Below are 26,004 nucleotides of genomic sequence, written 5' to 3'. Positions count from 1 at the left end.
TCTGCATATATGTATAATGATACCGCTCGTGATTCTTTATTAACTTCAGCTACTACATCGTGAGTAAGAATATTGAAGAGCATTGGGCTGAGTGGATCACCCTGCAATACTCCATTAGTCTGATTTAACCATTCAGACTGTCCAACACTGCCCTTGATTTTCACAAAATTTTCCGACAGGATGTTTGATAAGAGTTTTATTGTCCATGGGTCTTCGTAGAGTTTTTTTAGTTTTCCTACTAGCTTCCTAGGTTACCCGTGTCAAAAGCCTTTGAGAAATCTATGAAGATCACATACAGCATTCCTTGTTCTTTACTTATTTCTGCTTGTATTTGTGTTATGAGACATTCGGCTGCCATTAATGTGGAGCGACCTCCTCTGAATCCAAATTGCTCGTCTGGAAGATGTTCGTCTATTTATGGGCCTATCCTCAAGGCTAGCTATCTTGAGAGTAATTTGAAAGCAGCTACTTCAAGTGCCATACCTCGATACGCTTCCGGTTTATCTGGGTCTCCTTTGCCTTTGTATAATGTTTTTATTGTGGAAATGCGCCATCCCCTTGGTATATATCCTGTCTCTAAACATTTGTTGAACAGATGACGCCATGTCTCTGCCATCACTGTGTATGTCTCTTGTAGATGTTCATTGCATAGTCCATCCGGTCCTGGTGCTTTCCTCTCTCTTTAGTGATCTCATGACATTATCCAATTCATCCTTGGTGAAAGTATGACCATGTTTCATTCAAATATTTTTCTTCTCTAAAATCTGGTCTCGTTTCCTTGTGCGATGAAATTTTACTAAAATGATGTTCCCATCTTCCCATGGGAATGGACATTGGGATTCTTGGCTGCTTTGTCCGTAAGGCGTGGAAATGATCCTTTTCCGAAGCTTCTGCTTGTCTAATAGCTTCTTTTTTGATGAATTCCATTTGCTTTCTATTTATTAATATTTTGTGTTCCTGGCTTTGGCGTTGATATTCCTTCAAGATTTCCTCTCATTTGGATGTTTTAAGCCTCCTTAACCTGGCTATAGTGTCCTTTCTTTTCCGGTAGCACTCTGTGTCAAATCATCGTTTTGCTCTTCTCGGTCTAATTTGAATAGTTGCTTCCTTCATTTTTACTTTGGCCCTATCTGCTTTGTCTAACTTATTTTCTGCAACGAGTAACTGTATACTTTCCTATAATTCAGGCATCACTTCTAAGGCGCTCTTGTCTAATTTACGACTAATGCCAATCAATCAATCAATCAATCAATCAATCAATCAATCAATCAATCAATCAATCAATCAATCAATCAATCAATCAATCAATCAATCAATCAATCAATCAATCATCAATCAATCAATCAATCAATCAATCAATCAATCAATCAATCAATCAATCAATCAGTCAATCAATCAATCAATCAATCAATACCGATCTGCATTTAGGGCAGTCGCCCACTTGGCAGATTCCCTATCTGTTGTTTTCCTTGCCTTTTCCGAAATGATTTCAAAGATTTTGGAAATTTATTGAACATCTCCCTTGGTAAGTTATTCCAATCACTAACTCCCCTTCCTATAAATGAATATTTGCCGCAGTTTGTCCTCTTGGATTCCAACTTTATCTTCATATTGTGATCTTTCCTACTTTTATAAACGCCATTCAAACTTATTCGTCTACTAATGTCATTCCACGCCATCTCTCCGCTGACAGCTCGGAACATAACACTTAGTCGAGCAGCTCTTCTTCTTTCTCTCATTTCTTCCCAACCCAAACATTGCAACATTTTTGTAACGCTACTCTTTTGTCGGAAATCACCCAGAACAAATCGAGCTGCTTTTCTTTGGATTTTTTCCAGTTCTTGAATCAGGTAATCCTGGCGAGGGTCCCATACACTGGAACCATATACCATATTCTAGTTGGGGTCTTACCAGAGACTTATATGCCCTCTCCTTTACATCCTTACTAGAACCCCTAAATACCCTCATAACCATGTGCAGAGATCTGTATCCTTTATGTACAATCTCATTTATGTGATTACCCCAATGAAGATCTTTCCTTATATTAACACCTAGATACTTACAATGATCCCCAAAAGGAACTTTCACCCCATCAACGCAGTAATTAAAACTGAGAGGACTTTTCCTATTTGTGAAACTCACAACCTGACTTTTAACCCCGTTTATCAACATACCATTGACTTCTGTCCATCTCACAACATTTTCGAGGTCACGTTGCAGTTGTTCACAATCTTGTAACTTATTTATCACTCTATAGAGAATAACATCATCCGCAAAAAGCCTTACCTCCGATTCCACTCCTTTACTCGTATAATTGATATATATAAGGAAACATAAAGGTCCGATAATACTGCCTTGAGGAATTCCCCTCTTAATTATTACAGGGTCAGATAAAGCTTCACCTACTCTAATTATCTGAGATCTATTTTCTAGAAATATAGCAACCCATTCAGTCACTCTTTTGTCTAGTCCAATTGCACTCATTTTTGCCAGTAGTCTCCCATGATCCACCCTATCAAATGCTTTAGACAGGTCAATCGCGATACAGTCCATTTGATCTCCAGAATCCAAGGTATCTGCTATATCTTGCCGTTTGTATTTATCGTTCTTGTTAATTCCTGTTCCTGTTTAAGTTCTGTTGATATTGGTATATGCTTCCTCATCAGTGCCCCATATGTTTTCCATAATTCTTTCTGACCAAATGTTGCGAACCCTCTTGTAAATACTAAATCCAGTGTACTCATGCTGTTGTGACACATGTAACTGTATGCATCCACTTCATTTATCAGATTTAGTCCCACTTGTTCAATGAATGCCAGTACTTCTGTTGTTTTTCTTGTTTCCTTGTCGATTGGGCAGTTGAAATCACCACATAAGATTACTTTTCCTTTAGGAGCGATTACACTGAAAGCGTGAGATAAAGCGTCTATGATGTCTACAGATGTGCAGTCCGGATGAAAGTACGCAGTAATTATGAACAAGTTTCAACAATCAAGAAATGTTCCTCTTTGTATATTTTTCTGAAAGGAGATAAGTGAGGTTTAATTAGTTTAATTTATTGCAGCATGTAACGTTGTATTTTGGATGGGAGTTCCATGATCCGTACTCTTTTTATAGTAGCTCGACTGGCTGGATCCCTCGCTACTCTCTGATCAATTTGTAGCGACGCATCAGGTCGGCCGTGATAGTAGTTGATTATGGTACTCGTATTAAAACAGTGGCGCTAGCTGTACTACAGTAGAGAGCAATGAAATATGGCTACCGCGAGGAAAAAACAAGATGAAAAGCACCTTAAAATATTACGCGAACTAGTGTCTCTACCCGCTAATAAACAATGTTTCGATTGTCACCAACGAGGACCAACATACGTCAACATGACAATTGGGTCTTTCGTGTGTACATCTTGTTCTGGACTGCTGTAAGTTATCTTTCTCCTGTCATCCTCTAGCTTATGTATAAATATGTACATGTTCTTGGTTTGAAGGACATTTTCGGATTCTGACACATTTACTAAGTGACATTGTGTTGTAGAGTTGCTTTTACGCCTCTTTATTGAAATACTAAACAGTATATGGGGCTTGACATTGTGTTTAATTGATTGATTTTAGTAAGGTTAGTTGATTCAGTTTGACAACGAATTTATTATTGTATTGATTAGGTAAAGAGATCAGATATGGTTTGTTGTTGTATTTATTCAATTCTCTCTTTTCCATTTTACCGATTGTTATGGAAACTATTTAAGAATTGTCGGTCATTTGGACACTTCAGAACGACACTTCTCGCTGTTGAACATTATTCATTCTTTTTCCGTGTTTTGTTGATAAAGAATAGGATCTTGAGTATTAAATTTATACTCTTGTGCCCTACTATTATTGTCTGTATAGATTCAGCTTTCTCATTACATTTCATATTATTGGTGTCATTTCTGCAATATCCTGTAATACTCGACTGTTATTGCACTGCAGCAATTTCAGAGTGAATATGGTCATTCAAGATTGGTATAGCCTAGTCGTTGAATCCGTGTAATTTCATTGACATGATTGCAAATATATTTTTCGCAAGCTTCATGTTTTTTAATAGCTCTTTAAAGTATTTGTATTTCTGCTACAAAGTAATTTACTTGTTGCTTGTTTTGACAACTACCTTTTTGGAATAAGAAAAGGAAGATAGCATTTATTTTACAACATTGGGTAAAATACTATCTCTGTCAAGACATAATTTTCTCATGTATTAGTAACTTTGTAGTTAGGCCTAAATGAGGGAATCACAAGGTCTCGGTTGAGTGTGCACTGCTCCTGTTTAATAAGTGTAGTCTTTTTTTTTCTTTTCTTTCATTTTTTCTGTTTGATCGTTCATGGTTAAGTCTTTTAATTCTCTGAAAACCAAAAGAATAGTTAGTGGGATGTAAAACAAACAAAATTATTATTAATCCTGTAATGTAGGCTGTTGCTATCTTGTGTATTTTGGTGGTCTTTTGTCTTTGAAAATTGGAGTAATCCTCATTACTCTTGGGCTTGATGACTGAGAGGCTTATGTTCTAAAACTCTTTCAATATCAAACCTGAGAAAATGTGCTTATTTTCTTTTGATTCCATATTTTCCGCTAGGTGCTGAAGTCATAATAAGTTGCACCAAGCAAATTGACTTCGTGGTATGAGTAGTGTAGGCCCTAGCTGCAAGCTTGTATTAGGAGATAGTGGGTTCAAATACCACCATTGTGAGCCCTGAAGATGGTTTTTCATGGTTTCATATTTTCACACTTGATAAATGCTGAGGCTTTACATAAATTAAGACATACCTAATCCTAGCCTTTCCCCATCCCTCCCAGAATCTTCAAGAGCCTGTAAGTTATGTGTAAGGGCAACATTAAATTACTTGGGGGGTGAGGTGAATGAATGGATGAATAAATAAATATCAGTGCAGAACAAGAGCAAGAATAAGCTTCAGTAGCTTGTATATGAAGGCTGTTTAGATCTTCAGATAGCATCACTGTTATGTCATGAAGTACCACCACCAGCCAGTGGTATGATGAGGCATACTTGATAAAGTGAGGTGTTAGGTGTTTTGTCTCAATGCTTTTCTGACTGACTACAAAAGTTATATTGCAAACCCAATGACTGATTAATGCTTTACACATCCAGAGGCACTGCTTCTTTTGCAGCTTCCATACTATCGAAGGCAGACACACCACTTATCCTAAACAGTATCCGTATCTATAAACTACAGTTTATTAATGTCTTAAGTTGTTCATATTTTTACTGCGCACATCACTCAAAGCCCCATATTTCCTGCATGTTTGATGTAAATGGCTTCAATTTATATATGCTTATATATTATAATAATATTATTAGTGTTACAACGCTCTAACCACTCTTACAGTTTTTGGAGATACCAACAGGACTAACACTTCAGTCAGGTTTTTACATCTTCGGTTTGAACAGACCAAAATTGCTTTAACAAAATATAAGTAGCCTAGTTGCCTACTGGAACAGAGGAGGCAATGCTTTAATAAAAATCAATTGTTCAATGTATTATCATTACAGTAATATAAACAATAATTATAATAGTCATCTTTTTAGCGTCATCTTTTTAGCATCTATCCTTCTTTAGTGCAGGGTCCACTTTCTTGAATTTAGCCCTCCACTTTGCAAGATTGGGCTTGAGATTACAGTCTTCATATCTTTTTGCAGTGTGTCAAGCCATCTCTTCTTGGGTTTTCCTCGCTGATAGCATCTTGGGAGGCTCCGTTTCAATGTCTTCTTCACAACAAGGTTATCAGTGCGCAATGTGCCCGCACCATCACAGTTGAGACTTGAGCATTTTTATCACGGTTCAGCGGTACCCCAAATATCCTGATTGAAGACTTGATGCATCTTAATTTCCATAATGTATAAAGTTTGTTCATATTTCCTTGTGGATGGCCAGCACATTGTCCCACCAGGCGAGTTGGCCGTGCGGTTAGGAGGGCGCAGCTGTGAGCTCGCATCCGGGAGATAGTGGGTTCGAATCCCACTGTCGGCAGTCCTGAAAACGGTTTTCCGTGGTTTCCCATTTTCTTACCAGGCAAATGCTGGGACTGTACCTTAATTAAGGCCACGGCCGCTTCCTTCACATTCCTAGGCCTTTCCTGTCCCATCATTGCCATAAGACCTTTCTGTGTCGGTGTGAGATAAAGCAACTAGCAAAAAAGCACTCTGTCCCATATAATACCACTGGGTGAACGATTGTTTTTTAGATCTTTGATTTTAGGTAGAGTGGTATCTTTAGATTTAAGAAGACTCCTGTAACTTGGCACAAGTTTGTCCAGGCTGCAGTTACTCTGTGTCGTGCATCAGGCAGTGAGCTACTATCTGAAGAGATAAGCGATCCCCAATATTAGAATTCTGTTGTTTTGCTGAGTTACGTGGTATCAACTTTAATTGATCAACCGCTCTGTTCATGGCATTCCAAGTACTCTGATTTCCTTACATAAAGTTGCAGTCCATACTCATCCAATAATTGTGTTTTCCAGCATTGCACCAGCTCTTTGATACCTTGATGAGACTCATTGGTGACCATGCAATCGTCAGCAAAAGTTGGTGTCAAAGGATGCGGTGTCAGCAGCTCTTCAGTGATGGTGTGGAGGTAAAGAATAAAGAGTAGTGGAGACATGGCTGAGCCTTGTCGTACACCAACGTTGATACCAAACGGTTCTGATGTACTTACAGCTTGTCGGAAGAGTTGATGTTTCTGTATAGGTGCTGAACCCAATGAATGTAAATTTTGGGTACACCATGTAGCCTGATCATGAGAAAATTCCTCGTTGCAAATTTCCTCAAAATATCTCTTCCAAATGTTAAGAATATTCACTGGGCTGTGCACTTGTTGCTGGTTAACATCCCTGATGTGCATGGCATGGCCAATGTCCTGTATTGAATGGTGACAATTCTTCCCCAGCTGATCTCATTGTAGCGCCCTTTGAACTTCCCGCTTGATCAGAGACAGTCTTGTAGTGTGCCTCTGAACTTGAGTGTGTGGGTTGGCGATCACGCTTCCCTTAGCCGAGTCTGATATTCCTTGCATATTTCCTGCCCGACCCTCGTCACTCAGCTCTTGTTCTTTTCTGACCCCGATGGTATTAGGTTTACGAGGCCAGGCAGTCTTTCAATTTCATTCCCTTTGTGATTCTTCCTCTTCTTTTGCTGATACATTTTATTCTTGGAAGTATGGAACGATTTACAGGTTACAGCAGGTATAAAAGAGAGATGGGAAGGAAAGGGGATATTGTAGAAGATAGGTGGTCCAATGTTCTAAGGGGAAGGAGATTGCAGGCTAAGGGCTCTATTCAGGATCAGAATTCAGGACAGGTGTCTGTGGGAAATCGGTACGAGCCACTCCAGGTAGAGCAACAGAGGGAAGATGAGGAACAGGGAACTGTTGCTGAGATGTGTGGAAGTAGGAGGAAGGTAAAAGGTAGGAAATCAATCAATCACTACTGATCTGCATTTAGGGTAGTCACCCAGATGGCAGATTCCCTATCTGTTGTTTTCCTAGCCTTTTCTTAAATGATCGCAAAGACATTGGAAAATTATTGAACATTTCCCTTGGTAAGTTATTCCAATCCCTAACTCCCCTTCCTATAAACGAATATTTGCCCCAATTTGTCCTCTTGAATTCCAACTTTATCTTCATATTGTGATCTTTCGTACTTTTAAAGACACCACTCAAACTTATTCGTCTACTGATGTCCTCCCACGCCATCTCCCCGATGACAGCTCGGAACATACCACTTAATTGGAATAATAAAAATAAGTTAATTTATTAATTTGACCACCTAATCAATACAATATATATATCCACCTTATTTCAATACAAAATATGTTGCTAATACAAGATCACAACATTTTTATTAGGGAGAGACATCGAAACAATTAAACGTTTAGTCAAGCCCGTCTCTCAAACAACACATCATCATGCATAGTGGACAAGGCCTTTCTATTGTAAATAATGCAATAAAGCGTTTGAAGTTAAGGGTAGCCTCCGACAACACAAAGTCGTACATACTGGAGAAAAGCCAAACCCCTGCATGAAATGCAATAAGACGTTTTGTCTACTTAGTAATCATCGCACCCATTTGCTTCTTCAGAAAGGTGAAAGGCTCTCTCATTGTCAGGATTGCAACAAACTATTCGCTAATCAGATCAAAAATTAGATGGATGGCTTTTCCGGCGTTTGCTCTATTAACTAGGCGAAGTGACCTCCGGCTACACATAACGATACATGCTAGAGAGAAGCCTTTCTACTGGACAAAGGATGGTGTTGAATAGGATATGATCTATATTTCACTCAAACCTGGCGGAAGGTATACGTAAAACATGACTCAGTTTTATGGAGACAATCATAAAGGAAGACTTATTACTTTAAACTTACATCTTTTCACGGTTTCTTGCTTGTGGAGTACATCCTTTATCCGAGAGGACTAGAAGTGTTTATAGTCTTTAATTTTTTCGTGTGGTGTAGATTATTGATTGTTGAAAAGTTTAGCACGGTTAACTTTTATACATGTTGCCTGTTATGTGATTGTCATATATCCTAGTATTCCGTTGCCTCATTCAGAAAATCAAGTCAACACGGCAGTGATGTTAGAAGATCACGTGGCTCGTTTTATATTCTTTTATGGATAATAGTGCATAGACAAGAATATTTCAATCGTAAGTTATATGGACACATATACATGTTCACAATATGGCTAATAATCTTTCCGATGAACAACAATCACACGGTGTACAATGCACGCGCTGTGGAAAATATTATCGATCCGATAGGGGCGTAAGCATGCATGTTCGCAGAGTTCACCCTGCAGTGCACAGAGATACCCTGGTCAAGAAGCAGAGTAAAATCAGCATTTTACGAAATTCCCCAGAGAGTCGTCAGTCCAATGAAACTACAACCAATACCACTACTACTCCAGCTCCGAATATGGACGAGTACAACCGCGATCTGATTAAATGGAAATCAAAGTTTTCTGAAAACGTAAGACTACCACTTCGACGAGGCCGTTAATGACTTTGTCCAATTCTTAGCTTCAGTACCACATATTCTTCCCGGGCCGAAACACCCCGCCCAGAAATATTATGAACTGAGAAGAAAAGGCCAACTTAATTCTGCCCAACGTTCATATAGGACCTCTTCAAACCCTGAAAGATCAACGAAAAAGGGAAGAGAGAAGAGAAGAAGGAAGTACATGTATGAATCCACTCAGTTCTACTATTACAATCAGCGGCGAAAAGCCATACGCAATGTGTTTACAAACGAACAACCAATTTGCAGCCTGAAGGAAGATGTATTGCACACATTCTTTTCGGACATATTTTCTAGGCCGAACAACCACAAAAGACCAGAATACCCTCAAAAAGGCACTGAGACTGAAATTGTATCGACTAACGACCTATACAGTCCAGTCATATCTAAAGAAGACATTATTCAGGCAACACAGAAAATCAAGATAGACACCACAAGCGGTCCTGACTACGTAATCGTCCGAGCTATTAAAAACAGCACAATTTCAGAGATAATCGCAATCATCGCCACTAGAACGCTAACAACAGGGTTAGTACCATCGTCTTTCAAGAAAGCCCGTACAATTCTGGTTCATAAAGGTGGCGTAAATGATCCCAGTAACTGGCGCCCAATTACTGTATGCTCAGTCATTAGACGAATCTTCGAGAAAGTTCTTGATAAACAGCTTCGGAACTACATTGTGTTTCATGACAATCAAAGGGGTTTCACCAATACACCCGGTACTTACATAAATACCTAAATTTTGGAAGCCACTTTACAGCACACTAGGCAAGAAAAGAACGATGCTTGCATTATATTTCTCGACCTTCGCAAAGCTTTTGATAACGTCGGACATGCGCACCTCCAAAGCACACTGGAATCGGTCGGTGTGCCCGAAAAACTGACGAGACTGATAATTGCTCTACAAGAGGGAAATGTAACACAGATACAGACATGAAAACAGGGAACAAAACCCATCAAAATTAATCGCGGTGTGCTTCAAGGCTCCCCTTTGTCACCGTCATTATTTAACATCGCTACCAATCATATTGTGGAAGAACTATCTGAAGATTCTTTAGCAAGGAATTAACGGTTACTCGATTGCAAACGATGAGCCTAACCTCACTATAATGTGTTTTGCCGACGATACGGTAATATTTGGGAAAAACACTGAATCTGCTGCCGAACTAGCCAGGATCGCCATAGTAAGATTTAAGGAACTCGGCCTGGACATCAGCGCTTCAAAATCGGCTTGTCTTTCTATCAAGATAGGTCAGCTAACGGAGGAGAATATCATCATTAATGACGACTGTGAAATTAAATCACAGTCCAAAGGAAGTGCGATTCGTTACTTAGGTGTGAATTTCATCAATGAACTTAAACTGGATCCACAAGCCGTACTTGACAAGACGCGAAACAAGATTGACACCCTTGTTAGCTCACCATTGCTGCAATCTGACCAGAAACTTTCAATTTTAAATAGTTCAATATCACCTACTCTTATTTACCCACTCCAAGTTACTCCCCTAAACAAGATAACTCAAACTTTCTATCAGATGCGGATAAAATATTAAAGAGTGGAACTAAAGAATTATTACAACTACCAACAGACATTCCGGATCACATGGTATACACCGAAAGGAAGTATAAAGGCCTCGGTTTATTTCGCGCCACTTGGGAAGCCAAACTACAGCATATTAACATCTGTAATAAATTATCTCTTGCAAATAACGGCTACATTAATGCAACTAGGGACTTGGAACAAGAATACAATTTGTTTGCAAGATTAGGCATAGAAATGAATGATCGATTTATGTCCAAAAATAGCCATCTTCCCAATGTAAGGAAGGTCTGACAGATACTACGAGACGGAGGTTCAGTCATGGACGAAGTTGCCGCACAAAGGAAAGAGCATTTTACTCTTCCTGGAATACATGCGAGGGAACGAATGGATAAGAGATCACAGAGGCTTATCCTGTGCGGAATGGAGAGAGGCCATCAAGATGACAGTGAATGTGTGCGCCGTTCGCTCCGTGCCAGGAAGGTCCCAGGACATTACCCTCTGTCGGTGTTGCCACAGAGAGCACAAAACTCTTGCCCATGTCCTGGGAGCCTGCCCTTACGGGGAGGTATTGAGAAATTCCCGCCATCATACGACACATGATTGTGACCTCACTGAGGGATCACGGTTTCACTGTGCACGAAGAGGTCTCTGGCCTAGCTACCGACGGGAGTAACAGGCGTATTGACATGATAGCCTTTCAATCAGCTAGCAAACAAGGACTAATCTTAGATCCCACAATACGCTTCAAGTCGCACGTTGGCCAGGCCGAAGAGGTGGACGCCGAAAAGAAGTCAATTTACCAGCCAGCGGTAAACTACTATAAAGATAAATATCACCTAGACAATATTTCTGTCCATGGACTCATGATCGGAGCTCGAGGCACAATCCCTAAATTTCTTGTACAACTATGGGATTCTCTCGGTCTCAGCCGGACACGACTTCACGACATCGCTATCGCCGCAATACGAGGTTCAGTGACCATACTCCGCAATCATCTATATAACATCTGAAGAACCGTATTTGCAAATTTATTCTTGAGCCTTGTGGTGATTTTTCTACCTGGCATACTAGCAAAGTCAACAGTAACTTAGAAGACAAAATACTGTGTAGTCGACATACTTTGTCCTTGTGGCAGCCTCTGCATGGGGGAAGTTGTAATAATAATAATAATAATAATTTACTGTAAATGTCATTGTCATCATAGGTAAATTTTAATACTTCTTTAGTATTACTCATCTCCCCTATCTGGACATTATCCTTGTAACCAACAATCTTTACATACTGCTGACTGAATACTTCTGCCTTTTGAAGCAATCCCTATCTGCTAACATGGCGGGACCACGCAGTTGGTCTGCCACTGCTAAGCAGTCTTGGAGGGCACGTCTGGGTGAAACTCTGGAAATGCACGCCGCCTAACCACCCAAAAGCTGATTTTATACCCGAGATTTTAAGATCTGCGACTGTGAAAACCATTTTCGGGATAAAGATTTCTGTTCAGTTATGTTCTCAAATATCTCGTTATCAAAAAATAATTCAAATATTTTGCTCGGTTTTGTTTTCCCTAAAATCTCTCCCTTTACATTTGAAGCAACTTTGAGACAAAGTTGACGAAGTTGAACTGGTTGGAATATTATCAGTATTATTGTCAGTACTGTCACTGTCATGATTGCTATTTCAACTGCAGTCGAACATATGTTGTCTCTTTAACAACTGCTGAACATTTGCATCAGCTGGGCCCGAACCCTGTACATTCAAGCCTACAGTACATATTCCAGGTGAATTCCCATTACTTACGAATTCCTCTTCAGCAGAACTCACTTTACTAAAATCACAATCCTCCCCACTAAATTCAAACATGCGTGTGATATCAAATGTTGTGTAACTCGCAGTAAACAAACACTCCTGTCGTGGAGGAAGAACTCAAGACTGAGGATAATACTTAGGTCACAGTTCTCATGTGTCATCAGAGAGGTCTGTTTAGTATCATAATCTCCAGAAATCCCTTCTACAGCAATATTATTGCATCCAAGGGACGATTATGCGATGAGCTGAAGGTTCAGCATGAGACTATTAGGCTTTAGATCGTTCTTGCCCAAACGTAAGTTGCGTTCTTTATGATACAGTCTCGTGGATGACACATTGGTATTGGGAGAACGTAGGTGAAAAAATTCATATCAGATGGCAGACTCATCCAGAACATGCTGCTGAAAAAGAAATAGCATCTGCAGGCAGGCAACTGAGAAACAATAATAGAATCGGTGGATATATCTGCGTTCCCTGCCGAGCAAGCGGATCTCGCCGTATCGCCCACTGAGTGGGTTAAAGGAAGCAGATGAATATTATTACTTGAATAGTAAAATAACTAACGATGGTGGAAGAACATGCAGACTAGCACAAGCAAGGAAAGGCCTTTCTTAAGGAAAGAAATTTGCTCAATTTGAACATTGATGTAGGAATTCAAAAGATGCTTTTGAAGACTTTCGTCTGGAGCTCGGTGTTGTTGGTAGTAAAACATGAATGATAACTAGCTCAGAAATAAAGAGAATAGAGGCTTTTGAAATGCAGTGTTAGAGAAGAATGCTGAAGGTGAGATAGATAGATCGAATCATGAATGAAGATAGGCTATACTGAATCAAATTGGTGTGAGATCAGAGAGAATGATGACACCCACGTCTTGTTCAGTTGGTTTCTGAGGGAAGTGTGGGTGGTAAGAACAATGGCAGTAGACTAAGGTTTGAATATGACAAGCAGATTAGATCAAAGATTTTTTTTCACTCGACTATTTGGTTTGATGTCTCGATGCATTCTTTTATTTTTGTGAGTAGTGATTAACTTTTTTTTCTTTCTAGGTTGCCATAACAACCTGTGATTAGATTTCCCTGTTCAATCTGTATTTGTACCCAAGACCACATACTTAACAGATATCAGTGCCAGTCTAGTTCAGCACCCACTTTCGTATTAGGTAAAAAGTTGGAAGTGAAGGTTAAAAATATTTAATGAACAACCTTGATACTTGCCCGGTTTGAAAATGGTAAACCATGAAAAACTGTTTATAAGGCTGCCGATGATTGTGTTGGAATCCATTTGCTGACTGCAAGCTTACAGTAAAACAGCTTGTACCATGTAAACAACTTATTCAGTCTTATATTCTGATTAAGTTGTTAAGGTATAACTGCTGATTCTTAGAAAGTGACTCATGAACAATGTATTCAGTTAAGACATTAATCAGAGCCCTTGTGAGGAAAAATGTGAGGGGGGGGGGGGAGCAGTCATTAGGACAATTGTCTCACCTCAAACGTTCTTAAGGGCTAAATATATAATCATTTTCCATACTTTTAACCTAGATTCTGTTCTCTGTGAAGTACTCCTGCACAGTAGAGTGGTAATCCACGACTGGTGAACACACTTCCTCTACTATTCTCACCTCCCTCTTCATATCTGTGTCTTTAACAAGAATTTGTTTATAACTCAGTTTGCCTACATGCTCCAATAACTGGCTACTATGGTTGAATGCAGCCATAGAATCAGCATTTTATTCTTGTGTGGTAATACTCTCTTCTTCCGATGCCATTTCCTCATGGAAGGTTGGCAATCATTTTGGAATCATTTTTCCTATTGTTCCCAGTATCAGAGTTGCCATGTTGTGAATGTCAAAATGCTGTCAGAAGTTCTGTGTCCAGGATAATTCTTTCTGGCCATGCCCATGTTTCCCTTCTGTCTTGCCTTCTGTGATTGTCGAGCTGTATTTGTTATCTCTGAAGATGTTGCTGAAATAGACTGCGTTTTGCAACGGTTAACATGATTTCCTGGTATGATGGAATACCTCCATGTAGATGACATGATTTTGTGGTCAAAATTAATCTTGCGTTAAATGTTTTTTATATACCAGTGTGGTGAATTTACATCAATGATTTTCTTCCTACACATTAAGAGCATTAGCAAACAATATATATTTGAAGCTGCAAAGCTTAATCAGACCTTGTAACTTTTTGAACCCCTAATTGGACATTTAGATATAAAAATGCTTTAGAACCAATTGTATGGAATGTATGTTGTATAAATAAATAAATAAATCACTCGCTGATTTGCATTTAGGGTGTTTGTCTTGGTAGTAGATTCCCTGAAGGTGGTTTTCTGTGGCTTCTTATTTTCACACCAGGCAAATGCTGGGACTGTACTTTAATTAAGGCCACGGCCGCTTCCTTTCCACTCCTAGCCCCTTTCTGTCCCATCATGGCCATAAGACCTCTCTGTGTTGGTGCGACGTAAAGCAACTTGGATTAGTGTTTTTATCTTGGTTATTTAGGACAAATCTTTTTGCCCTTTCTGAACCCCTGTGACAAAGGGGCTGAACTTAGACTGTAAAAAGAATCCGAAGTATCACTATTCATCACAGCGACCCTGTAAACTGTGGGATTCTACACATTTCCGATTTTTATATCTCACCCCCCTTAGGGTGCTGGGGGTTTCTTATCACCATGTGGTAGTCTCCTGATAGCAAATCATATATGTACCAAGTTTGGTAGAAATCGCCCCAGTAGTCTTGAAAAGTATGGTTCGAGACTAATATTGGTAGTTTTTAGTTATATTTATATTTCACCCCATTCCCTGGGGGTTCTAGGGGTGTATTGCCCCAACTCGGTCATTAGTAATTTTCTTTTTTCACCCTTTTTCACCCCTATGCCAGAAGGGGCTGAACTTGGACTTAAAAATCTGAAGTGTCACTGTTCATCTCAGTGACCTCTAAAACTTCGGATTCAACACTATTTTCGATTATTTTTGTATCTCATTCCCCTTCCCCTCCTCCCACCCCTAAGGGATAAAAAATCTGGATTATTACTGTTTATCTCAGCGACTCTGAAAACTATGGATTCGACACTATTTTCGATTAGTTTTATATTTCACTCACCCCTACCGCAAAGGGGTCTGGACTTGGATTTATAAAAATTCCGGAATGTCGCTATTCATCTCAGTGACCCCGAAAACTGTGGATTTGACACTGTTTTCGATTACTTTTATATCTCACTCCCCCAAATGGGGCTTAACTTTGACTTTAAAAAATCTGGAGTGTTACTATTTACCTCAGAGACTCTGAAAACTGGATTTGACACTATTTTCGATTATTTTTGTATCTCATCCCACTAGTCTCCTGTCCCTAAGGGAGTGTCTTACCCCCACACGGTTTGTCTCCTGTTACTAAGTCTTGACCCACGTACAGTGACATTTATATATAGACTAGCTGATGTACCCGTGCTTCGCTACGGAATTCTAAATTGTATACAGAAATGTAGGTTAGTTAGTGTACGTGTTGTGAGTAAGATTGTATTAAATTGCATAACTTTTAATGTTGCCCTACAAACGCAACGGGGATGTCACCAAATGTCTTTTCTCATATGAAGACTGGGTTAGGGAATGTTCATTGTAATGGTAGACCCACTTGCATACCATCAGTCACAATCAGGTTGGAGATTTTTCATTTTAATGGCAGACACTCGTTCTCCACCTGCCTTTTTACATCCTCAGAAAGACAGTCTTAGTAGTTTTCCCAACTGAAATGAACATAGATCATTACAATGATATCAGTAAAAATGGCACAATTAAAACCAATGCTTTCATATGAAATACTCGATCAAATGAAAAACCACACATTTTCTCACTTTAACGAACAGTACTACGCTGTCGATCTAACAGTCCAAAGTTCCAGAGCTGGAATGACCAAGCCGCAGTCGGCCGTGATCCGTGAACACTCCTCGTCTTTTTTCGGTGGGAGGTTGGAATAGTGGAGAGTGCAAGGGCAAAAACTATGGCCTTTTACTAATCTGTTCCCTAGGAGTACGTGATAAGTTGGAAAATATCAGTTCATACACTGGTGGCGGAAAAAAAACTATCTGACTTGGAGGCAAATTTTTCCTCCAAGCCAGAGGAGAAACTCCTCTTCACTGCTAATTTGGAATAAAATGAATGTAGAATTTTTTGAAGTGAAGAGGAAGATGATTTTCTTAAGAAACGGCTCTTTTCAGGGTTGAATTTTGAGTTACTTAGTGAATTGTGGTGCTATAATTTGGAACCGGCCTAAATTGTAATGGTTTTTTTTTTTTTTTTTTTTGCTAGTGACTTAACGTCGCACCGACACAGATAGGTCTTATGGCGACGATGGTATAGGAAAGACCTAGGAGTTGGAAGGAAGCGGCCGTGGCCTTAATTATGCTACGGCCCCAGCATTTGCGTGGTGTGAAAATGGGAAACAACGGAATACCATCTTCAGGACTGCCGACAATGGGATTTGAACCCACTATCTCCCGGATGCAAGCTCATGGCCACGCACCCCTAACCGCACGGCCAACTCGCCCGGTAAATTGTAATTCTAGACCAGGGCATACTACTACTATTACTAAGTGACTCTCTGCCGTAAATGTGCACACTGCTCATTCAAAACAGCGCGTCAGAGTAGGGATCGAATAGCTGAAATACTATGTTGAACCAGTGTTTTACATACCAGTACAACCAGGAAATGTATGAACCAGAGGAATGACATGGCTAAGAAGAAAGTTTTCCAACTCCCCAGCTATTTCCCGCCAATATTCAGCGAGGCTGTTATACTTGGTATGCAGCAGTAATCCCATCTATCATTGAGTGGCACCACGAGACAAAGAGTATCACAACAAACAATGGTCAATGTAGTGTTGTTATTGTTCAAAATAAGCACTTTCAGTATTGTAGGCCTTCACATTTAATTTTCTTCCGACTCTGAAATACCACTCTTATGATAGTTGGTACAGTAAAACTGAATAAAACAGAAATGATAGGAAATTGTATTATCTATAACTTTTGTTATGTAGTACTTTTTGATAGGACCAATAACATAGGTATTGAAAAATTAAATGTTAGGTGCCTTCCCCTATACTACAATTTCATCCTGGGTGAATAAAATTGTTTATACCTTAAACTGTAGCTCCTTATTCCCCGACTCTGTATACCGATTTTCAGTAAATTCTGTTAACCCATTTTCTCATGGCTCGGCATTGATAAATGGACTTAGCGACAAAAATACAAATTCATGAATATCTGTGTTATCATGGCTGGTATGGTAGAAATGTATCAGACATAAATGATCAGAAATTTAATTCTATATATCTTTATGTAGTTTTTATCGATAGGACCAATAATAATATAAATATTTGAGAATTAAATTTTAGGCCTTCCCCTAAACTACCATTTCACTCAGCGTGAATAAAATGATTTATAGCCTAGATTGTAGTGGCTCATCCCCCGACTTTACATACTGATTTGCATGAAATTCTCTTCAGCCGTTTTCTCGTGATGCGTGGACGTACGTACAGACAGACAGAAGTTACGGAAAAGTAAAAAGTGTATTTCCTTGTTACTGTGGACATGACCGATACAGAAATACCGTTATTTTCAAATTCTGAGCAGTGTACAGACAAAATTCTTATTTTATACATATAGATAGATTACATAGACTCGCCTTTGCTCGTTGGAAACACCCAGTTGCTCTTCATTAGGAGTACGTGATAACTCTTGTCATTCTACTGTTTATATTCTATAGTTTTTACAGTTTCTTAAATATTTTTCACAGCTACATTCTTCAAATGGGCAGACCAATCAAAATTGGTCCTATGACTTGAAAGTACACCTCGATCACGGTGTGCTGGATTGCTATTTCCAAATAACATGTATAAGAATGAATCTCCTATCAAGAAAGGTACTTTATAAAACATGGCTGGCGAGTTCCCATCCTCCTGTGTACAGCATTTCTTATCGGACTATCATGATATAGCGTAAGCTGCTGGCACCTAGTGACGATATGTCCATCAAGTTGATCCAATCTGGTGCGGCTTTGCAATTGAATAAAATTACCTAAAATGACTCTTCTCTACCAATTGGATTTCATTCAAACCACTTCATAAACCCTCTCAGAAGAAATAAACTGTAAAAATTTCAGTGAAATCTGTCCAGTAGTTTGAGTCTATTAATCTCAATTATACCAATATCTTATTTTATATATTTAGATACAACTTTTACAGGGATATTTGGTTTTGATAAAAACATCAAAGGTTGGGGAAGTATAGTCTAATAATAACAAGAATAATAATCTATATATATTGCACCCGCCCCCTCCCTAAAAGGCACCGGCACGGAATCTACAGGGTCGCACATGGGTCAAGAAAAATTAAAATAAATAGGCGCTGAACTAAAGTAAACTTAAAGGCGTACAGGGGAGGAGAAGCGGGGCATACTTAACTAAAATGAGAACACATCCGAATTAAGAATTTTAACTCACAAACCGGTTTATTCAACCTTAATGATGATGGGAAATGGCGCATTAAAATACACTAATGAATTACATTAAAATTTATAAATGTTTGTTGTGAATTATTATGTGGACATCTGTCCATTATGCTTGATAGAAATGAGTACGTTTATCGAGAAGCGATGTATCGTGACATGAAGCGAATGGAAAATCTTACTGAGGCTATATTATCGCTAACACATAAAACTAACATGCACCGACGTGTCTGAGCAATCTCTACTCTAATGAAAACCTACATTTCCCAATGAAATGACGTAAAAGAAATATGCACTCATATGAAACAACACCTGGGTTCGAACCGACCCTCGCTGGTATATACATTGCCAGGCTGATGGGCAGAACCACCACTGACCTTATTTACAACCACACATGACAAAGAACACACAAAATCATACTGATATGCAACAAAATACGTAAGGCACTTTGATCTTCCTTCAGACGCCGTAAACCTCCAATGTCTACGTTGAGCATCGAACTGACAACCTCTTGCGATGAAGACAGGGTCCTGTAATCCCTAATCTATATTATACTCGAACAATTAACAATTATTCACTGGCAAACATTAGCATTATCGGCCGGGCCACTTGTTAATAAATACACTACTCTGGCGTGTTGATTAAGTCACATATTTTAGCCGTCAAACAGGCCTCTTTCTCTTCACTTTAAAAGCCCTTGCTTTTCACTGGGAGACACACAAAAAAAACACGACCGGTGGCAGGGGCAGACGAAATGCTCCCTCCTCCACATGCGGTCAACAGCCCCGCCATTAACAGGCGCAACATTCCCTTTCATAAGGACACAAGACCACTCCACTAGGAAGTACGTCTACAATAAACTGAGGTCTCAAACACTCGCGCAAATCACCTCGAATTCAACACATATTTTCCCAACAGTATCACGTCACTTTCACAACGCGGCTCCGGTATTACAATGCTAATATTTGCCCGATCATGATTATTATTATTATTATTATTATTATTATTATTATTATTATTATTATTCCTGCCGTTCTACATAACTTACCCGCTACATTAATCATACATGGTCTTCGTGCAGAATCTATTCAGCAAGTACAACACAATTACGTGCTCGCACGGCAATTAACATCTGATTAATCGATGATCAGCACTTGGTTACCTTACCGTCACACGGCAATACCTTAATTAATTAATTAAATAATTAATTAATTAAGATTCACACGGATTGATATTTGACACTCGCACTATGATCACATCCTGGTAAGCTTCATCACATAATCAATTTAAATTCTACCGCTCGCTATCTAAGTATTTCAAAGGGGGGTTTGGTTGTCAGTTCGGCCGCTGAGCCTCTTAGTTACGTGCCTTACACACTGTAGTACTTACCGTTTTTACTTGCCATGCACTTATCAAAATAATAATTACTCTAATTACTCTCACTGCACTCCCCTAAACTCATTACTCCCGGTCTTCTGATGCAAATAATCAAACAAAATCTCCCAAGAAAGAAATAATTGAATAAATCTCTACCACATGCAAACTATCGTATTATATTCCCTAAATTATTTACAATCAATTACTCAGACCTGTCGTCGTTTCTTAAACTAAGAATTAATAACTACGCGCCCATTTCGGCGCTCTATTTCAACTGGACTACATCTTTAATCTTTTATAGCGTCAGCTTACGATAAACATTTCCCATCCCCTCTAGGCATGCCAGATATTAAAAATTAGTACTCATCTCTATCACATGATGACACCTTCGTCAGCTCAGGTGGTCCATTCTGGGCTTACTCCTGGTCCACGGGCACCGCGGTGATTACTTGCATTTCCATACCACCTTGAAGTTGAGGGTCCATGGTTCGATGCTGGTGGAGCCGCTGGCAGTTAATCCTGTACACACACAACGTCACTGTTTAATTCAACACTCCGGTTAACAGCGTTCAATGTGAACGTCCGGTCACGATCTCGGATACGACTACGTAGTCCGCGGTTCTGTACCGAATCCCGTCTGTCTCTCAGCCACTATTCAGTCTGCTGCTACGTAAGATTATTATGCTATAATAATGGTAATAATATTACTTTACACATCACGGTTTTATAAAAAGTTAACACTGATGTCACGGAGACCAAAACTATACATTGTTTATGCGAATTCTATTATTTCACTTCAAATGGGAGTTAACTTCACTTGAACAAAGAACTAACGAGGCCTTAACCAAGCATAGCTTCGCCGTCGATGAGCCGCGAGTCCCGAGTGACGCTCGTCCCTTACTGCAGTGGTTTTTACAAGGGAGCGATACCCCTTCCACTAATTTGCGTATTGCCTATTCACGGCATACTCGAGGTGTAATAGTACGGCTGATCGGTGACCAGTATTTAGTTGATGCGATTGAGACATATCCACTCAATTATCCTTCGGTGGATCTCCTTCAATTCATTAAAATCTGTCCGGCTTCCCCTACCACGCGGGGTAAGTTCCCTCTGTCGAGGATGTGTCACGAGAATAAACAAATGGCCCCAGTACTTTTCCACACAGAAACAACACAGTATTCTTTCTTCTTCTGAAAGTTATCAAGAAAGGAGACATTAGACACTCTAAATAAATGTCCCAGTGACATTTATCCCTTTTAAATCGGGAGATGACTCCGTAATTTGGGTTTCATTAATTTTCTAGATCGTAGGTAATTAAGTTGGCTAGTCCGAATCCAAAATGGCTCCTATATTTCGTTTCGAAAAAGTTGGTTTCCCCTCATTCTCTGAGTCTTGAGGAGGTATGTCTTCTCTCGAGTGATGTCACGGGAATCCCCATTCATAACCCCTCCCAGGACTAGAAGAGCTTGCGTTCCGCTGCGGGCCCCCGCTCTACAAAAGATGATATGGCGCAAACAAAGAAATCTCGTAAAATAGCTTTCAAAGACTCAATTTATCTATCTCAATGATATGAATATTGATTAGTTTCGGTATCACCTGTATTAATGTTATGAATATTAATCAATTTCAGCATTGTTTTCCTTAAATAGCATTGCGTGCGTAATTACGAAGATCAACCAAAGGTCCTTGGGTAGTGCCCCTGTCGGGTTCATAATATATAAGGTAAGTTTTGTCTGTACATTACTCAGAATTTGAAGAGAATGGTATTTCTGTATTGGTCATATCCACAGTAACAAAGAAATGCACTTTTTACGTTTCCATAATTTATGTCTGTATGTATGTACACGCATACGAGAAAATGGCTGAAGAAAATGTAATGAAAAACGGTATGTTCAGTCAGGGGTTGAGCCACTACAATCTAGGCTATAAATAATTTTATTCATGCTGAGTGAAATGGTAGTTCAGGGGAAGGCTTAAAATTTAATTTTCAAATATTTATATTATTAGTGGTCCTATCATTAAATACTACATAACTAAAGTTATATAGAATTAAATTTCTGATTTTATGTCTTATACATTTTTACAGTACTGGCTATGATAACACAGATATTCATGAATTTGGTTTTTTGTTGCTAAGTCCATATCAAAGCCGAGCCGGTGAGAAAATGAGTTAACAGAATTTAATGAAAATTGGTATATAAAGTCTGGGAATAAGAAACTACAGTCTAAGCTATAAACAATTTTATTCACCCTGGATGGAATTGTAGTTTAGGGGAAAGCGCCTAAAATTTAATTTTTAAATACCTATGTTATTGGTCCTATCGAAAAGTACTACATAACAAGTTATAGAGAATACAATTTCCGATCATTGTTTTATTCGGTTTTACCGTACCGACTATGATGAGTGGTATTTCAGAGTCAGAAGAAAACTAAATGTGAAGGCCTACAATACTAAAAGCGCGTAACATTGATCAACAATAACATCACATTGACCATTGTTAGTTGTGATGTTCTTTGTCTCTTATGCTGCCACTGAACTCCCGATAGATGGGATTACCATACTGCTGCGTACCGTGCATAACAGCCTGACTGAATATTGGCGGGAAATAGCTGGGGAGTTAGAAAAATTTTCATCTTTAGCATGCCATTCCTTTGGTTCATACATTTTCTTATACTGCTGGTACGTAACACACTGGTTCCAGCTATTCGATCCTTACTCTGACGCACTGTTTGAGCAGTGTGCACACTTAAGGTAGAGGTTCACTTAGTACAGGCCTTTCCAACTCGAGCACTTAGTACTGGAGCGTACCGGCGCTGCACTTAGCAGCACCGTTACCCTCCTTCCTCACCTAGTCCACGCAGTACATTGTGTTCTACATCAAGAACAATAATGTGCAAGAAACTTTCACAACTTTAAATCTGTTATGGATACTGTGTCAAAATGTGTAAATTTCTGCAGAAAGCAAGATTTGAACCATCGGCAGTTCAAAGAATTTTTAAAAGATCTCAAGGCATAATGTAGTGACATTCCCTTTTATTGTATTTTGCGATGGTTAAGTTGCACGAAAGTGCTTTGCAATAATTGAAGAAATTGCTTTCTTCATGGAGGTGAAAGTTTTTCCACAACCAACTTTGCGGAATAAACAATGGGTAGCTGACCTCGCTTTCTTGGCGGACATAACGTCTTATTTGAATGCTTTAAATATTTCATTGCAAGGGAGAAACACATTGATTAGCACCATGTGTTATAGGATTAAGGGTTTCAAAATGCAGAGTTTGTGATTGAAAAGTTAGCTTGAAGCCGGAAGTTTTGACAATTTTCCTTCATTAAAATCATTACATTTGTCTTATGAAAATCTTGGAGTCTATAAGACGTTGTTACAGACTTTGCACGATGAATTCAATGCCCGATACACAGAAATGAATATCGTTGCACCTCAACTTTAAATATGTATGACCCCATTTTCAGCGCGTACTGTAAAACCATCATTCCAAACAGAGTTGGTAAAACTACAGTGCAACGCAATCCTAAAGGACAGGTACTACCACTACAAAGGTGATTTAATTTATTTTACAAGGGTGTTCATCCTCAAGAATTTGCCAGACTTCATGCACTTCCCTTAAAATTTGTGTCAATGTTCGATGCATACGAACAGATGTTTTCAATTCTGAATTTGTAGAACTAGGACTTCTCTGTCCGATGGTGTCTTAGAGGCTGTACCTAGAATTTCTACTGCCAAATCGATTGTACCCAATATTGGTAAATTGCCGCAAAATGATGTCAACAATAGACTTAAACGCTGAATGTACATCAAGGCAAACGCAATGTATGTACAGAATAAATTGTTTGTTTATGTGTTCATATAATTGTCATAAATAATATTGTTTTCTTAAGCTGCGCTCTGACTTGGCAACCTGTGGTTCTGCCTCTGGCACTTCCCCTCCTTCCCCCACCACGTCGCCAGTGCTACAGCACAGCGCAGGGGCTCCTGCCGGGGCTGTGGGAGCACCTTGGTTGGAATCACTTGAGTAGAAGTATAGACCTGGTATAGAATTATAATTTAGGCCTATTCCAAATTACAGCACCACAATTCACTGAATAACTCACAGTTCAACTCTGAAAAGATCCCTTTATTTGAAAAAAGCTTCTTCCTCTTCACTTTTATTAAATTCTACAGTCATTTTATTCCAAATTAGGCCTAGCAGTGAAGAGGGTGTTCCTCTGGCCTGGAGGAAAAATTTGCCTCCAAATCAGATTATTCCTCCACCAGTATAGTGAATTGAGATTTTCGGACTCATCGAGTACTCCTAGGAAACAGATTAGTAAAAGGGCATATTTTGTGCCCTGGGACTCTCCATTATTTGACCCCCCTCCTCTCCCCGCTACCGAAAAAAAAAAAGACTAATTGTGTTCACGGATCACGGCTGTCTGCGGCTTGGTCATTCCAGGCTCTGGAACTTTGGATTATTAGATCAGCAGCGTAGTACTGAAAAAAGAAACAATAAAACTTTTGTATCCACCTATTCAATACATTAAAAGCAATTATAAAATTAGGATATCATCCTTATTTTATTGCTTAAATATTAAAACATTGGACATGTTTTGTTCATATTTTGAACATCTTCAGCTATAAATATTCTTACAAGTTTAAATGATAACATTGTTTTAGAACTTACACTTATGGTTTTCCATTGACTAACTCATCTATAATAATCCATATTATATGTGAGAAGTTACACCAGTAGAAAAAAAAATGTTTGAATTTGTGTACAACAAATAATTTGAAAACATTAAGCAATTCAACAGATTGTAAATGTATTGACATTGTATTTTAAATATTAGAATAAGGTTTTAAAGGTTGAAATTTAATTATTATTTTCAATAAAATGGCGTAATATACAAACATTTTAATATTTAAGAGGTTTTTCAAAGCTTTTTATGGATAAGTTTGTCAATGGCAAACCATAAGTGTAAGTTCTAAAACAATGTTATCATTTATTTATTATTTATAGCTGAAGATGTTCCAAATATGAACAAAACATGTCCTATGTTTTAATATTTAAGCAATAAAATAAGGATGGTATCCTAATTTTATAATTGATTTTAATTTATTGAATAGGTGGATACAAAAGTTTTTTCTTTTTTTTTAAAATATACTTTCAATACGGAAAAATGAGGATAGTCTCTTGCAGCATAGTACTGTTTGTTAAAAGTTAGAAAATGTGTAGTTTTTCATTTGATGGAGTATTTCATATGAAAGCATTGCTTTTAATCGCGCCATTCCTACTGATGTCATCGCAGTGACCTAAATTCATTTCAGTTGGGAAAACCACTAAGACAGTCTTTTTGAGGATGTAGAAAGGCAGGTGGAGAGTGAGTGTCTGTCATTATAATGAAAACTCTCCAACCTGATTGTGAATGATGTTAGGCCCGATGAATATTCCCTAACCCAGTCTTCATGTGAGAAAAGACGTTTGGTGACTTCCCCATCGCATTTCTGGGGTAAGGTTAAGAGCAATGCAATTTAATAGAATCTTGTTCACAACGTGTACACTACCTAACCTAGAATTCTGTATACAATGTAGAATTCCGTAGCGAAGCACGGGTACTACAGCTAGTAATAATAGTAATAATAACAATAATATAATAATAATGATAATAATATTGATAATTGTATAGTCTGTATACATACATATACATTGTGTGGTCTCTATACG

General features: G+C 38.7%; 1 protein-coding gene across 2 annotated transcripts in view; it reads left to right on the top strand.

Annotated features, from left to right (window-relative positions):
* The first annotated feature begins 3,231 nt into the window (after nt 1–3,231).
* LOC136877156 (arf-GAP domain and FG repeat-containing protein 1) overlaps nt 3,232–26,004 on the top strand; it is a 272,539-nt gene continuing 249,766 nt past the window's right edge. For both annotated transcript variants that reach the window (XM_067150965.2, XM_067150964.2), the window contains exon 1: nt 3,232–3,418. In XM_067150965.2, coding sequence (XP_067007066.2) covers nt 3,255–3,418 — 164 coding nt within the window. In that variant the 5' untranslated portion in view covers nt 3,232–3,254. The remainder of the gene's footprint in view (nt 3,419–26,004) is intronic.

Source organism: Anabrus simplex, chromosome 7, assembly GCF_040414725.1.
Source record: "Anabrus simplex isolate iqAnaSimp1 chromosome 7, ASM4041472v1, whole genome shotgun sequence".
NCBI lineage: Eukaryota > Metazoa > Arthropoda > Insecta > Orthoptera > Tettigoniidae > Anabrus > Anabrus simplex.
This window is presented reverse-complemented; position numbering and strand designations above follow the sequence as displayed.